This window comes from Strix aluco, chromosome 8 (assembly GCF_031877795.1).
Source record: "Strix aluco isolate bStrAlu1 chromosome 8, bStrAlu1.hap1, whole genome shotgun sequence".
Classification (NCBI taxonomy): Eukaryota; Metazoa; Chordata; class Aves; order Strigiformes; family Strigidae; genus Strix; species Strix aluco.
In genome coordinates this window covers 5,416,809-5,430,906 of record NC_133938.1, presented here as the reverse complement: position 1 = coordinate 5,430,906, position 14,098 = coordinate 5,416,809, and the positions used below count along the sequence as shown (strand labels likewise).

Below are 14,098 nucleotides of genomic sequence, written 5' to 3'. Positions count from 1 at the left end.
TAATCATTCTGCTGGAGATGTGGGGTTTAGGATCACGTTCAGGGAATGGTATTACAAATGCAGGAATGGAAAGTCTCCTAACAGGACGACTCCTACAGATTAAAAAGAGCTCAAGATGTGGCCCACAATATCAATATGACTAAAAAGAACAATTAAACCAGGACATTTTATTCCCATCTGTGAAACAGTATTCCTACACTACTAAAATACACTATTTGACATGCTAGATATAGAATTATGGATAGAGTGAAACCACAAGTTTGCATGGGCATATTTTCAATGTTCAGGAACTATCCAGATTAAGATTCATAATCTTAAATGGTCTATATATTAACAATGGATTAATTCTAACATCTAACCCTCCGGATTGTTGGAAATCAGACTACGAATTCAAGTTAGCAGCTTTTTGAATGTTCTTGCTCTATCTGGCATTGCAAGAACAATTTTTCAAGAATCAGTTGAAATATCCCTATGTTTGAGCTCTGGTGCTAAGACATAAGCAGTACATAAGCCATGTATATAACACACATGAATAAACTTCATCACTTTATCTCACAGATGCTATAATCTGGGAAGACTAGGGAGGAGGACCTGGTTTCTGCTTCCCATGCCATTAAAATTTTTATTAAGGAGTAAACCACAAAACATCCCCAGAAAAAATAGCTTAAAAAAAAAGGAAAAAGTGATAGGAAGTTAAACAAAAACCCACAAAGACAGATTTAGTTATTACAGCGCTTGATCAGGGAACTCACATCCCACCAAGTACAGCAGCCACAAGCTGATGGTTGTCATCTCTGTGAAACATCCTTGATGGTGGCTAGTTCCTCTCCTTGGAAAAGAGGCACGAGGGTTTGAGCAAAGTCTCAGACCCAGCCTCTCACCTCAGCTGAAGCTGAACAGTCTGCTAGTGAAAATTCAGGTGATAAGTGTTTCTTGCTATGGATCCACTCCAAACTATCAGGTGCATAGCTGTTTATGCCAGTGCTGTATGAGGGTAGAAGGCTTTTATTCAGAGTTTCTACTTGCATTTTGTACAGGTATAAACAGAAGCAGGAAGTATAAAACAGCAGAAGATGAGGCCTATGGGTCTTGCTAAAAGGAAGGACCTTGACAAATCTTAATGACCTTTTACAACGTAGAAGTAATTAAATCACAGATTATGACAGACCTTGATTGGTAACATGCATACCTAACACGAAGTCCAAACAGAACAGATGTGTCAGCTACCTGCCCAACGTACCAAACCTGCCCCACAGCATCAAGGGATCTGCCTCTCCTGCATCAGCCAGACCCGACTGAATGCTGGACCCTTCTGCAATTCCAGCAGCTCCCCTCTAACTCCAAAGGAAGGGAAAAAAAACCCACAGATACAAGTATCTTAAGACAGGAAGGTACAATGTGAGCAACGTTTCTGGAGATCACAGAGGGTAACACAGGGCAAGTGATGCGGGTTGCAGAGGGGATGGTACCCACACAGCAGATGGAAATAAATGGCCGAGATGTGGAGCAGCTGTTATAAAGGCCTCCTGCTACAACACAAGTCTTGCTATTGAAGACATGTGTGGGACAACAACATCTCAACTTCAGCGCTCAGATGTTACCTTTGGCATGGTGCTAAATGTTCCCATTATAAGCCAACAGTAGTATCAGAGTTAATACTGGTATTAAATCAAAAGGCAAGCAGAGAGGAGGAGCACACAGAGCAGAGGTGTTTCCAGCGCTGCACGGCATCTTCTCAGAACAATTAGTGCAAGGTCTATACTACAAATACTGGTATGTATACCCACTTCTGTCTAAAAAAATAGCAAAGGCCCACCAAAACATTAAAGAAACTCATGCCACGAGATATTATCATAACAAATGAATGTATTTTCAAACTTTGCAACATGTAGCTGTTCCTGTTAAAAACGCACGTCCCACACTGCACTGTTAAACCTCGTACATGGGGTTTAATTGTGTGCGACTAAGTCAGGGCATTTGAACACAGGTGTCTCTTTTAGCAAACGTAAATAAAAACAGACAGCTTTGCCAGCACAGATGGTCAGAGACTGGGTCTGTGCACTCTCATTCTTCTTATGTTTGAAAATTTGATCCTGAAAGCCCGATTGTGGAGGCTGAAGACAACATCACCAGTCTGCAAGTTGTAAAGCCACTGATGCAAACTTAGGGAAAAGCCAGAGTCTTCTCCAGACCAACTGTGATAGAAAGAATTCACTTTGTAGAGGATAGTGAGAGATATTTGAAAAGCTGCTCTGAACTACTTTATTGCTGGACATTTTGGTATGCCGTTTCTCCAGGGACTGACTTTTCATGTGAGCTGGTGGAGCCCAGGGCTCTCCATGCCTTCCAGATGACCCCAGGCACACTTCCTCTGACATGAGACCTGAACAAATCAGACCTGCCAATGGCACTGTAATCCCAGCCAGAATTAAAACTGAGCTTTCCCAAACACAGCTTCCTAGTTCAGGCGGAAGGATCAGGCAGCCCTTACAGCTCCTAGACTTGAGCATGCTCAGGTCCAGCCCAGCTTCATCTGCTCCTCCCATGCCTTGCCCCTAGGGCAGCCAAATTACTCCCTGTCCTTTCCACCCTGGTTTAATATTTCCCACGTAGTTGGTACTAGCCAAATGACTGCCTGCATTGTAAGGCATCAGCTATAATGCCTTGAATCTTTATACAGCAGTAAGATGAGTTGTTTGAAAGCCTTCATAAAATTGTAAGCAGATAGTTTAGACATTTTGATGAGAAGAGAAGGTTTTATTGTGATGTGACTGACAGTCTCTGTGAAGGGTATTTACAGTCTAACTCTTATTACTAAAAACACCATGACAGGTAGAACTTGATGTGGATGTATAATGGAGAGACGGTGGGAAATTATGACAAAAAGAGCTCATTAAACATTTCACTTTTTTAGAACAGTTAATTTCACATACAGAACTACAATTTCTAAGTGGAGCGTGTACCACTTAACACAAGCTTTTTGGGGTAAGCTTGCTTTCTTTGTCTGGCTTGATGTCTACTCTCAATGAACAGAGAAGAGGAGAACTGGTGTAAGGAAGGAGCAGGGAGAAAATAGTAATGAATACAAGAAGTGTGAGTTGATACAGAGGAAGGGAGAGATACTGGGAGGAAACTGGATACCATTAAAATCGTGCATTTGGAGCTGAGCTGCACGCCCGGCAGAGGAAATCTACAGGACAGGAGGATTTGCTAGGAAGGGATGCAGCAAAGAGATGGGGAAATACAAGAATTATATTGAGTAAGCAATCTTTTCATCCCAATGTCAGAGAAGTGACTTGGCAACCAGCCACCACTCATAATTGAGTTCAGTGGGTACGTTCAAATTCTGAGATCCGACACTCTTCTTTTCCGCCTCATTTGCACCGTATTTACATTACTTGATATCAGAGATCATGAGGAGTCACACTATAAAGTTCTTTGACACCTTGTGACAAATGGCCTCACACAACAGCACAGTACTGTGTAGGTACGTTGGCTATCTCAATGCTTTTATGATGTTGAATGCTTTTGCTTCATGGCACTAACAGGAAGATGCTTCATTCCTTCAGCCACAATGGGATCCCATATGCACAGAGAAATATTTGCTCAAACGGTTCTGGTTTCTTGGGAAGCTATATCTTACTGAAAATCAGTATGAATTACACTTCCTAGTTTCAAAGCAGCCTTTGAAAATGGGATTCTGGCTTTTAGTTTTTACACTGTGGTAGATCTCACCCCACCTAAGCATAACTATTTAGAAGTTATCATACCTGCAAGTCATTTAAAGTTCCTCTGTAGCCACAAAAGAACAATGTCCAGATGTACATTTATTTCCACCTGTGAGGGACATGCAGCCAGGAGGAATCTCCCCTTGAAGCAGCTATTTCTCTCCACTGGCTACAGAGTCAAGGGTGGAAGGCACATAGATGACTACTTCAGTATCCCTCACTTTTATGTGCAGAGACTAGACATAACTTGCCTAGGAACACACCAGAGGAAAACAACCCCAAGATGGAAAACCGATCTCAGTCCAGGGAATGTGGGCAATTCAGTCTGAACTCAAGCAAAACTTGCTGCATTTTTATTAAGTGTTGTATTTATTGTTGGGAGAGAGAATTCATGGTGCCTGAAACCTATTAGGAGCTACAAAATGTTTCTCACTTTATTCATCCATTATGAAATTACTGAAAGCAAGATCTCCTAATAAAGAAAGTGTCCTTATATGTTTAAACCAGGCAGATGAGCTAGATTATTTGCCCTTAGATTGAATTTTAGAGGTTTATATAATAATGACAGCTATAAATTGAAAAAAAAATTATGGCAAGTGTCTCAATGACAGAGAGTCTCACATGTGGAAGGGTGAGCAATAAATCAGATGGGCAGTGGAATATTAAATTGCTAATTTTAAGAGCTATTGCTGCTTTTCTTTTTTTTTTTTTAATACATAATAATATAAAAAAGGTGAAACAAAATCTGAGCTACCTATTTTTTTCTCTTCTCTTTCTTCTCTTTTTCTTCATAAATTAAAGTACATAAGCTGTTTGGAGAAAAAGCTCTAATCACTTTATATTTAACCATGAAATAGCAGAAAAAAAAAAAAAAGGTCTGCAACCAGCTCCATGGAGATGACAGATTAAATATATTTGATGATTACAGAGTAGGTTCCATATGCACTATATCTCACAGTCATGCTCTTTACCAGGACAGTCTAATACCAAAGTGTCTGCAGACATGATTGCAAAGTGTACTGTACACCCAGTCATACTGCAACAACCTAAATTACAGACTATACCCAGAGTAAATTTGAAACATCGCTGAAGGAATAATAAAAAAGTCACAGGGAATGTACAGCAGAAAAATTGTAACACTGAACTATATGAAAAATGACTGAAAAATCTATAGCTATTCCATGCCCACAAATACCTTAATTAGTTATGCAATGTGAGTTATTTTACTAGATTTTCCCAGGCAACATGATGATGCCTCCCTCCTCCTAGTGGCTTATCATGAAATATTTATGGCAAGTTTTGTTTGTTTGTGCAAACCACAGAAGTGTCACAATTCAGGCCCCCATCCAGCCCCTCCCAGCATTTATCTTTTTTATTCAACATCTCATCTCCGTACTCAGCCCAAGCTGTGCAAGTTACCACGTCCTCGTGTGAAAGGAGTCTCTCTCTCTCTTGAATACAGGCATTTTTCCCATGCTTACAGTAGACTAAAATTTCTGACATTTTCCTTAATTTTTCTCCATTTTCACACAAATCCTCAGAAATACTGATTTTCTGTGTAACCAACAGAATCTAACAATTTCTTGAGGTATTTATAGCACAAGTTTATATGAAACAGTATGACCCTCCCTTCAGCAAATGCATGCCTTGTTGCTAAGGCATCTGTCACTCCACTTCTTCTCTCAACCACTTGTTACCATTCCTTATACATTATGGGGTAAATGCTTCACCTCTTCAAAATGCTAACACACAGAAAGGGAATGGTGCCATTTGGATACAACAGCGTATTACCCCTCTTTTTTAATACTGTACTGTCCATGCAAGGCACAGGACAGAAAGAATTAAGTTGATAGTCTATATTGACCCTTAGCCTCTTGTGTACTTAGAGCACTATAGAAATAATATGGAGCAATACTGGGAGGAAGTCTCCTAGTGCTGATTACAGCCCACAATAACCAGGAAACAATGCAATACACAGAGAAAAAATTCTGCCACTCAGGAATTTGTTGAGTGAGGTCTTTTTACATACTCTTTCAGAGTTTCCCACAGTTGTTTAAACTAACGGCAATTGCACGGATCTCTGCCCTACTTCTCTACAGTTCTTACTAAGCTACCATAGAAGTTGGTTTTATTGGAAAAATAATTGCTTTCCTATGGTGTATGTTAGGTTGGATTTCTATGTAACTTGTTTGTTTGGGTTTTTTTATCCAAATGACTGAAAAGTAATTCTAATGCAAATTCCCATTTTTTCCCTATTTGATTTAAAGCTTCTTATGAAATCTTTACCTATCAGCATGCTGTATTCACCAGGAAGTCTTCTGAGAGGTATAGACATTATAGACACAGAAAATCACTGTAGAGGTCACAGACAATGTTCTGACATACCTCTTTCTAATGCTACTTCTCTCAACCTCTATTCAGACCTTGCCTCCCCTGCTGTCCTACTAAACCAAGCTATAAGGAGCACAATATATAAAGTACAGCTCTGACAGAGCACACAGGGGAGAAAATGCAGCCCAGGCTCAGTCAGAGTGATAAACCTTGTACAGTGTTGGGTAATAGAGGAACCCTTCTAATCCAGGTAGCAACGATTCATGCATTAACACGCAGAGAGCTTACTGTCGACTCTTAACCACCAAAACCACATTTATATATGGTGACTTTCATAAGAATGATTCACAAAAGACAGAAAGGAGATTTAAGTAATAAATGAGATGGATATAAGTGACATGACAATCCTGGTTAGTCTGAACCAACCCAACCAACCCATAACACATCACTGAAAATTCACATCATGAGGAATGTACCAAATGTTACATACAATAATAAAAGTCACAAAAGCTAAGAAACACACCTTCTTTACTGCATAGAAATAGGGAAGATACTTACACTTACAGGTTGACTTTTTGGCACATCATAAACCCCTTCCTTCTTTTGGCTGGTAGGAACCTGCAACAGCAAATGAAAACTAAGGTCATTACCCAAGCAGGTTTGATGAAAAACTGAAATCAGCAATTGATATTTATGTACAGGGTAGTCATTTAATACAGATGAAATCAAGGATGGTTCCCCTTTCATCCAAGCAGTACCATTAATGGAGAAGATACTGAAGAAACAAAACATCTATCTGAATTTTTTAAATCCTAAAGCCCAGTTCAGAAACAAGATTTTCATTCTCAGTTAATTTTGGGTGCATTAAGTCCAGATGCACTTGGATCTCCTTCCTACTTAAATGGTTGTTTTTTTCATTTCACTTGGGGGTCGGAAGATGCACATGGAAGTCATGATCAGGTCAGTACGTCATCTTCCTCCATGGCAGAGATCCAGAGTAGAGCTACTGATCTGAGGGAAAGAGATGTTTGGCCTACGGCATTAGATTTCTTCCTTCCATTAATTTGATAATCTAAGACAAGTAAAGTCATAACATGTACCCCTACAGTGATGGGGCCCTGTGGCTGTTCTAAGCGATGTTTGGTTACAATGCTGCAGTTTTACTAAGGAATTACTGGCCTGTCAGAGTCTGACACAGCCAGGGAGCTGAAGTCAACAGCCTCACATGGACAGCGGATGACGCACTTAAAAAACTTGGGGCGACTCTTTAGTTGAGTCAACAGTCATGATTTACACCATGGGCATTTATAACCTGCTCATGTAAATTCAGCTACTTTGTAAAACTAGGCTTTGCTTGCCCAAGGACTGCTGGTTTACATATTCATAATTTGTGATTATATTTCTTTTCCTTCCCAGAAGCACTGAATGTCTATTGTAAATGACACAAGCAAAAAGAACAGTAAAACCATGCTTTGAACTGGCACGAATGCTCTAAGTAAATCAGTGCTACTTTTCCACAGAACAAGGACATTCAGCATAAGAAGGCTACATTTCAGACATTAATGAAACCTCACAGGTCAACAGGAGAAATAATATTACCGATATGACAAAATTATTACCATTTTGTTTTCCAAGACAATAAATATCTTAAGGGTTCTGATATTAGAGTAGGACTGGTTTAGGGGAAGCTGAAGGAATGTTACTTATTCATTGAGATGTGCTATCATTTCTTATTCTGTATAATATATCAAAAAGTATCTCTACTGTTCAAACATTCTCTTGCCCACGTTTAAACGCCGAAGTCTTCATGGGAAAACATGTATCTTTAACTTGGTGCACATTGCAGAAGTTTGTCAAGAGCATGAACACAGAACCCTCACAGAAACTGAAAGAGCTTTTTAAAAGATCTCTTGTATTCCTATCCTGGGAAGGACTTGCTTGCCTCTGTTTTCTCAAAGTATTCACCACTTCCACTAAAACCACCTATCACATTAGATATGTGAAACTGGTAACACTGGAACAATTCAATTTCATGGAAATAACAGTCTGTAAAGAGAGAGAGCTTTAAGTGACAGTGTAAGAGCAGAAACCAAGAATAGTCTATTTAGTAAGTCACTGGAAAGCTTAGTCTTCATAAAAAGAGGACAAATGTGCTAAGATAAACTATTTATAAACTCTCATCAGGGTGCATTTTTCTTTTCTCTCTGAAAAGTTACCCCTTCAGTCATTCTCCTCTTCCACCTTCCAAGTTTTCCATGAAGTCATCCCAATTTCCACACTCCTATACACAGCCTATTGTGGAATGAGCATTTCCCTGCACTATGGATCCCCCCTTTTTTTAGTCCAGCTTATACTTACATATACTTCTAATATCAAGACAGAGAAACTTTTCTAAAAGACATTTTTCTCTCCCAACTCGATACTGTCTGTCTTCTTGTCTTGTCTTATCTTATCTATGCTTTTTTGCATTGCTATTTAGACTGGGGGTCTGTAAGGGCTTTCTCCTGGGTTTTTTTTGTTTTTTTTTTTTTTCTTTTTTTCTGATTAGCATTATCAGCAAAGAGGTATCAGTGCTATTGCTGCTGACAGCTCTGTCTCTGTGACAGGCTGAGAACGATTTTGATGTACTTGCATCTTCCAAGCAATACAAGCACGACAACTCAGAAACCCCCATCTCAGATTGTCAACTCCTCACGGAGCAGAACCTGCCTCTCCCTAGAGACCAGTGCTGCAACATCCACAATACAAAACCACCTAACAAAATCCCATCCCCACTTCACTAAACAACAGGCAGGAAAACAGATGCTATTAAGAAATCTGACACTAGGTGAGAGGATCCGTACATGCTCAGTGATCAAGTCCTTGCCTAACACACACATTAGAGCAACTTACATAGACAATATTAAAAGGGAAGACAGCCACAGAGAGTCTTTGGGGTAAAGAGGAGACAGCCACAGAGAGCTTGGGGTAATGTATCAAAGAAGGGTGACAGACAAAGAAAGAATGCTTAAGAAGAATATTGTGACCTCTACTACGCTAAAAAGAAATAGAAATTGTCACTTTCAGCACATATATTCCATCTTCAGTTACTCACTGGGTAGGACTCTTTTCCACCAAGGAAGAAGTAAATTCTTTGCGTACCAGATCTTGGTTGAAAAACCAGAGCAGCACCAGAAGAAAGATTTGGAAAGGCTGAAGCAAGGATGCATGAGGTTAGTAAGCAGATGCATGTTTACCAAAGTATGGGGAAGGCTTTTTAGCAAATAATAGAAGCTGTCATCAATTTGAATCAAACTTAAAAAACCAAACCAAACAAACAAAAAAAAGAGGACCTTTTCTAATTTCATTTTTAATAGTAGCCTGGATGGTTCTGAGATCATCAAGATCTTGTAAGAGAAACAATTTTGCCAGTGATCTGAGCATAAGATCTGAGCTAAGGCAAGCCAAAAGCTCACCATTTAAGGCAAGCCAAAAGCTCACGAAGTTCATGGGAACTAGAAGCTCATGGCTCTGGGCAAGTCTTCGGTAGCAATACTTCAGCATCTGTCAATTAAAATGGATAACAGGAAAGACTCCTAGAATCCTAATGTCAGCATCTGCTGTGTTCCAGGTACTGCCTGTAGCAAATACAGAGAAGAACAATGCTAGACTGAATATACTGAGAGTATGGTATACTACTCACAGGTATTTTCTGTGCATCACTGTGGAAGGAAACACTTCATCACATCCAGATACTCAAATGAAGCCTTGAGCAACTCTCTGGTGTCTTACAGGACAATAACAGCAGTACCTCAAGATGAGGCAAGACCTCACTACCTGCTTATCATCTTTTATTTCTATTTCCAGAAAAAGAAACTGTCCAAAGAGTCCTCCTGTTCTTTAGGCCAGCCCTCAGAACACAGTTCCTACTTCTTCCCTACCCACCAAAGTTTGCTCTAAGATCTCCAAATATCAGTAGCGATGATCACATTTTGCTTGTGTCTACCGGTACTTCTCTAAAATGTCAGTAAAAGTTCCACACTTCGATGAACAACAATCAGAATTTTTCTGTCTGAAATCAGTTCTCATGGGATTTTTGTTTCTAGCATAGAACTGACAACTAGAGTAGTAATTTTTTAACAAACTTAGTTTGTTAAAACAAACTAAATAAACAAATAGTCAAACTTTCAACACTAATGTGGTAGAAAATTTTCAACCTTAGGCATACTCTCACCTTGAGAGCTTTTCATGTCTTGGTGTAGAGATGCAGAAAGATGCATATTCTAGTGTGCGCGGCAGGGGTGCCAGGAAATTGAGAGACAGGTTAAATGAATCTCAGCTTAATGACCCTGTGATGGGGTCTATAAGATGGTTATTTTCTAATGTTTAACTTGCATCTCCCTTTCCCGCTTAGCTTCTTTCTATTCTGGCTTAGAGCTACTCTAACTTTTCTTTTCTTTTTTTCTTATCTTCCTACCTTTTCTCATTACTTAAAACAATACCCTTCCTTTTTTTTGTTCTATCCTTGCTTCTGTCTACCTTAAAAAAGTTTCTCCTATTAGGAGGTCAACCTCTAGTACAGCTAGATGAAATACTTAATCACTGCTTGAATCTCCTTCCCCTCCATACTAAATGATCTCCTCAAATCACGATTTTCTTACAGCATACAGAGATTTCTGTCCAGCTTAAGATCTGGCCTCTAGTATGTGATACAAAATGAATTACATTATATTTTAATAAACCCGGTACTGATCCCTTGAGGATAAATTGGACGACAAAAGATTATGTTATATTGCTTTCAATGCAATTTTTTGTCAGTGTGAAGAATGCAAGCTTGGGCTCTAACATAACATACGCACTCTGAAAATATTTTCCCCAGTCTGGGGGATATTCATTCAGAGCTCTTAGGTTTTGCTAAGTTATTTCCTTGGTTAGCCAGAAAGAAGAGCATCAAAATGTCTTTCTAGGAATTGCTTGGATGGTCTGCCCTCCATGAGATTTCAGTATTCGTTTCTCAGAATAGGTGTAAACATTTCCAAAAAATTAACATAAAAAAAGAAAATCCACTATTTATCACCTTATATGGCGTCCTTAGAAGTTTAAGACCCTTCATAAGTTGACAAAGTTAATAAAATTTGCAGAAGCAGAAATGACAAACAACATAAAAATCACACTGAGACTGGGCAGATTATTCATGTTGTGTCACCAGAATGAAATGCCAGACATTTTTGTGATGAATGAAAACTAATAAAAGTGAACTATATATGAAATGTACTTCACTAAATACTTGCAATTGTTGCAATGAAAACACCGAAGTTAGCGATTTTATACCTGATAAATGTTTTCTTCCGTTTCAGGCTCACGGATTGGCTCGTGTCCAGCCTCAAACACAATGTACTATTACACCAGCCGCCAGAGAGGAAAAGTCAAAGATGAAACAGAAGGGAAAAAGGCGATTTGGAATTCCACATAAAAACACAGGCAGGCATTAAAGAAACAAGTTCAAAGTACAGGCTGGCAGCAGGACAACTGGTTTGCTGGAAAGCGCAGAGTAAGGTTGTTTCATATTTCATAAACCAGCAATGAATAGACCTAAATCTCCTCTTAATGATCATTAGAGCAACTTCCTAATTCTTTCTCACTAGGGAGACTGCCTGTGGCCCAATATTAATTTTCTGAAGTCAACGTGAATTTTGCCTCTTTTACATAATGGCAATTATTTCCACATGTATTTATGATCTATGAATAAAAAAAGCTAAATCCAAACTGGGAGAATAGGCTGGTGCTCATGTAACAGGCCACACGGCAAAAGGCTGTCACAACAATTCATTTTCAGGTTCTCGCTTTATTGTGAAGAACACAAAGTAAAACTCCTGACATTATAAAAGCTGAATAGTAATTTAGGGCATCCTAATTCTTATCATCTTTCTTGCTGCACCTTAGGCACTGTTCAATATTCACTAATGGTTGAATCAGTTCCTTTCAGCGTGCCTCCCACTGACATGCCTAAGTGGAAGAACACAAAATCTCCATGAAAAAAAAAAACACAGTAAACTATCATATATTTTGTTTCAGCATAAAAACATGAGAATGAAATTACATCTTTTTCTTCTTCGCACTCAGTAGGGTATTGGACATGAATGTATCGACATATTTCTGATAATCATCTTTGCTCCCAGACATTTTGCTTGGATGAAACAAGACTTAAATTTCAGAACTATTATTAAATCATAGCCCAAATGCCAACAAGGGATTGTGTTATAACATCAATTCCACTGTTGTTTTTTTCCAAATATTCACCCTCTGAATTAAATTCTGGCCCCACAGAAGATAAAAACGAAATGTCAATTTATTACTATCAGAACAAGATGTCACCTTCCTTATTCTCAAAATAACTCCCTTTTCAGTTAGATTTTGTGTTCAAAAATTATGACGTCTTCTCATTTGGAAACTTAATATCTGGACTCACAAGCCACATTTTAGGAAATATTTACAACATATTTGATCTCATATGTCTATACTCCAACGGAAATATTGTATTCTATAAAGACACATTGTGCTATTACTTACAGCTTAATCTCTAACTATGCTACTTTCTGTAAAAATCCTACAAGTTTCTCAGAAGACCTATCTCACTAAATTTCAAAACATGTTGTTAAAGGTTTTAGCTGTGTTTGAAGATGACATATATCTAGTCATTTCTGAAACTCCAAGGCCATACAGCTTCAGAAATTACCTGGTATACAGGATCTTCTACATCTTCTTCCAAAATTGTCTACAGCAAAGTAAGAGGACAGGCAGTAAAAGCAAAGAACATAAACAGTAGAGATAAAAGAACTGTATTCAGAAATTAAAGGACAGCAAAGAAATAAGCAAAATGGGCAGGTAAGTATATAGTTTTCTTTCTTTAGTATACAGATAAAGTCACATTATTGTACAAAGTAACTTTATTCAAGTTTCATCAGAGTTTAACAATCTGCACCTTATTTGATTTGATTCAAATACACACATTCAGAAGTATACTGAATCTTCCCTAAAGTATTAGACACTGTTAAAATCCTGACTTACAACACACTGACTTTCATTAAAGTTCTCCTTCTGAATTAGAAGAAACACTACACAGGAAATGACTAGATCATTTCCAGTTGCTAAACATGTTCATCATACCCCAAGTGATAGCTTTCATCACTGTTTAATCCTACTTCTGAGCTCACGATGGCTGATAGGTTCGTACTTGTCCATTTGAAGCTAGCACCGTTCAAACCCATTGCTGTTAAGAAATGCTGAGGATGCTCAGTGCCTCTTTGGAGCAACTTTGGGGGATACTTCAAACCATACTTTTCTTGGCAGTAGTCTAAGCTTATGCGTGTACCTGGTATACCGCTTGTTCACACTGTTTGTCCTTTTGTGCCTTTTTTTCCATTTCTTCCCTTTGTTTCAGTTCATAGATGAGCTGAAACAGGTCTCGCAAGTCCAGAATTACAGGTTCAGCCTATGGAAGCAAAAACAGGAAGGGAAGTTTCTATATGGGAAAACCTCTTAACCCATCCTGCTGATAGAGCAGTTCTAGCATCCCCACAACTGGAGAGAACTTCATACAGAATTAATTTCTATCTTAGCATCCAGGCTCAGTTTAATTTCTATCAAACTAACTATATTTGCAAATTAATGATAGTTATGAATATAAAAAGCATTATGAATATAAAAGACATATACAAATATAAAGGCATATTTATTAGTGGTTTCTCATACAATGGAATTATGGTAGACTATACGCAAAGTAGCTATTTGGTATCCATCACTTTATTTTTAAATCAGTATAGGAATATAACCAAACTTATCTATATCCAGCCTAGTTTAGTTAGAAATGAAAACAGTAACTAATTATAAAAAAATACATCACGAAAAATCAGAAACAGTGAAAAACATTCCCTTTTTCCTAAGCTGGTTTCATTAATTTGCTATTTAAGAACATCTAAGCAGACACTTGTGACAAGTCTAGAACAATCATAAACAATAAAACATTGCCCTCTTGAACAGCTTCTTATGAACACAGCTTT

The 14,098-nt window shown here is 38.4% G+C and overlaps 1 protein-coding gene across 12 annotated transcripts in view; it reads right to left on the bottom strand.

The window, feature by feature from the left end:
* The window catches only part of DAB1 (DAB adaptor protein 1), a 475,330-nt gene that overhangs the window by 27,783 nt on the left and 433,449 nt on the right, over positions 1–14,098 (bottom strand). For 10 of the 12 annotated variants that reach the window (XM_074831919.1, XM_074831918.1, XM_074831927.1 and 7 more), the window contains 4 exons: positions 13,411–13,530; positions 12,775–12,813; positions 11,370–11,435; positions 6,618–6,677 (listed from right to left, as the gene is read on the bottom strand). In XM_074831919.1, coding sequence (XP_074688020.1) covers positions 6,618–6,677; positions 11,370–11,435; positions 12,775–12,813; positions 13,411–13,530 — 285 coding nt within the window. The remainder of the gene's footprint in view (positions 1–6,617; positions 6,678–11,369; positions 11,436–12,774; positions 12,814–13,410; positions 13,531–14,098) is intronic. The other 2 variants (XM_074831929.1, XM_074831930.1) reach the window with 1 other exon arrangement.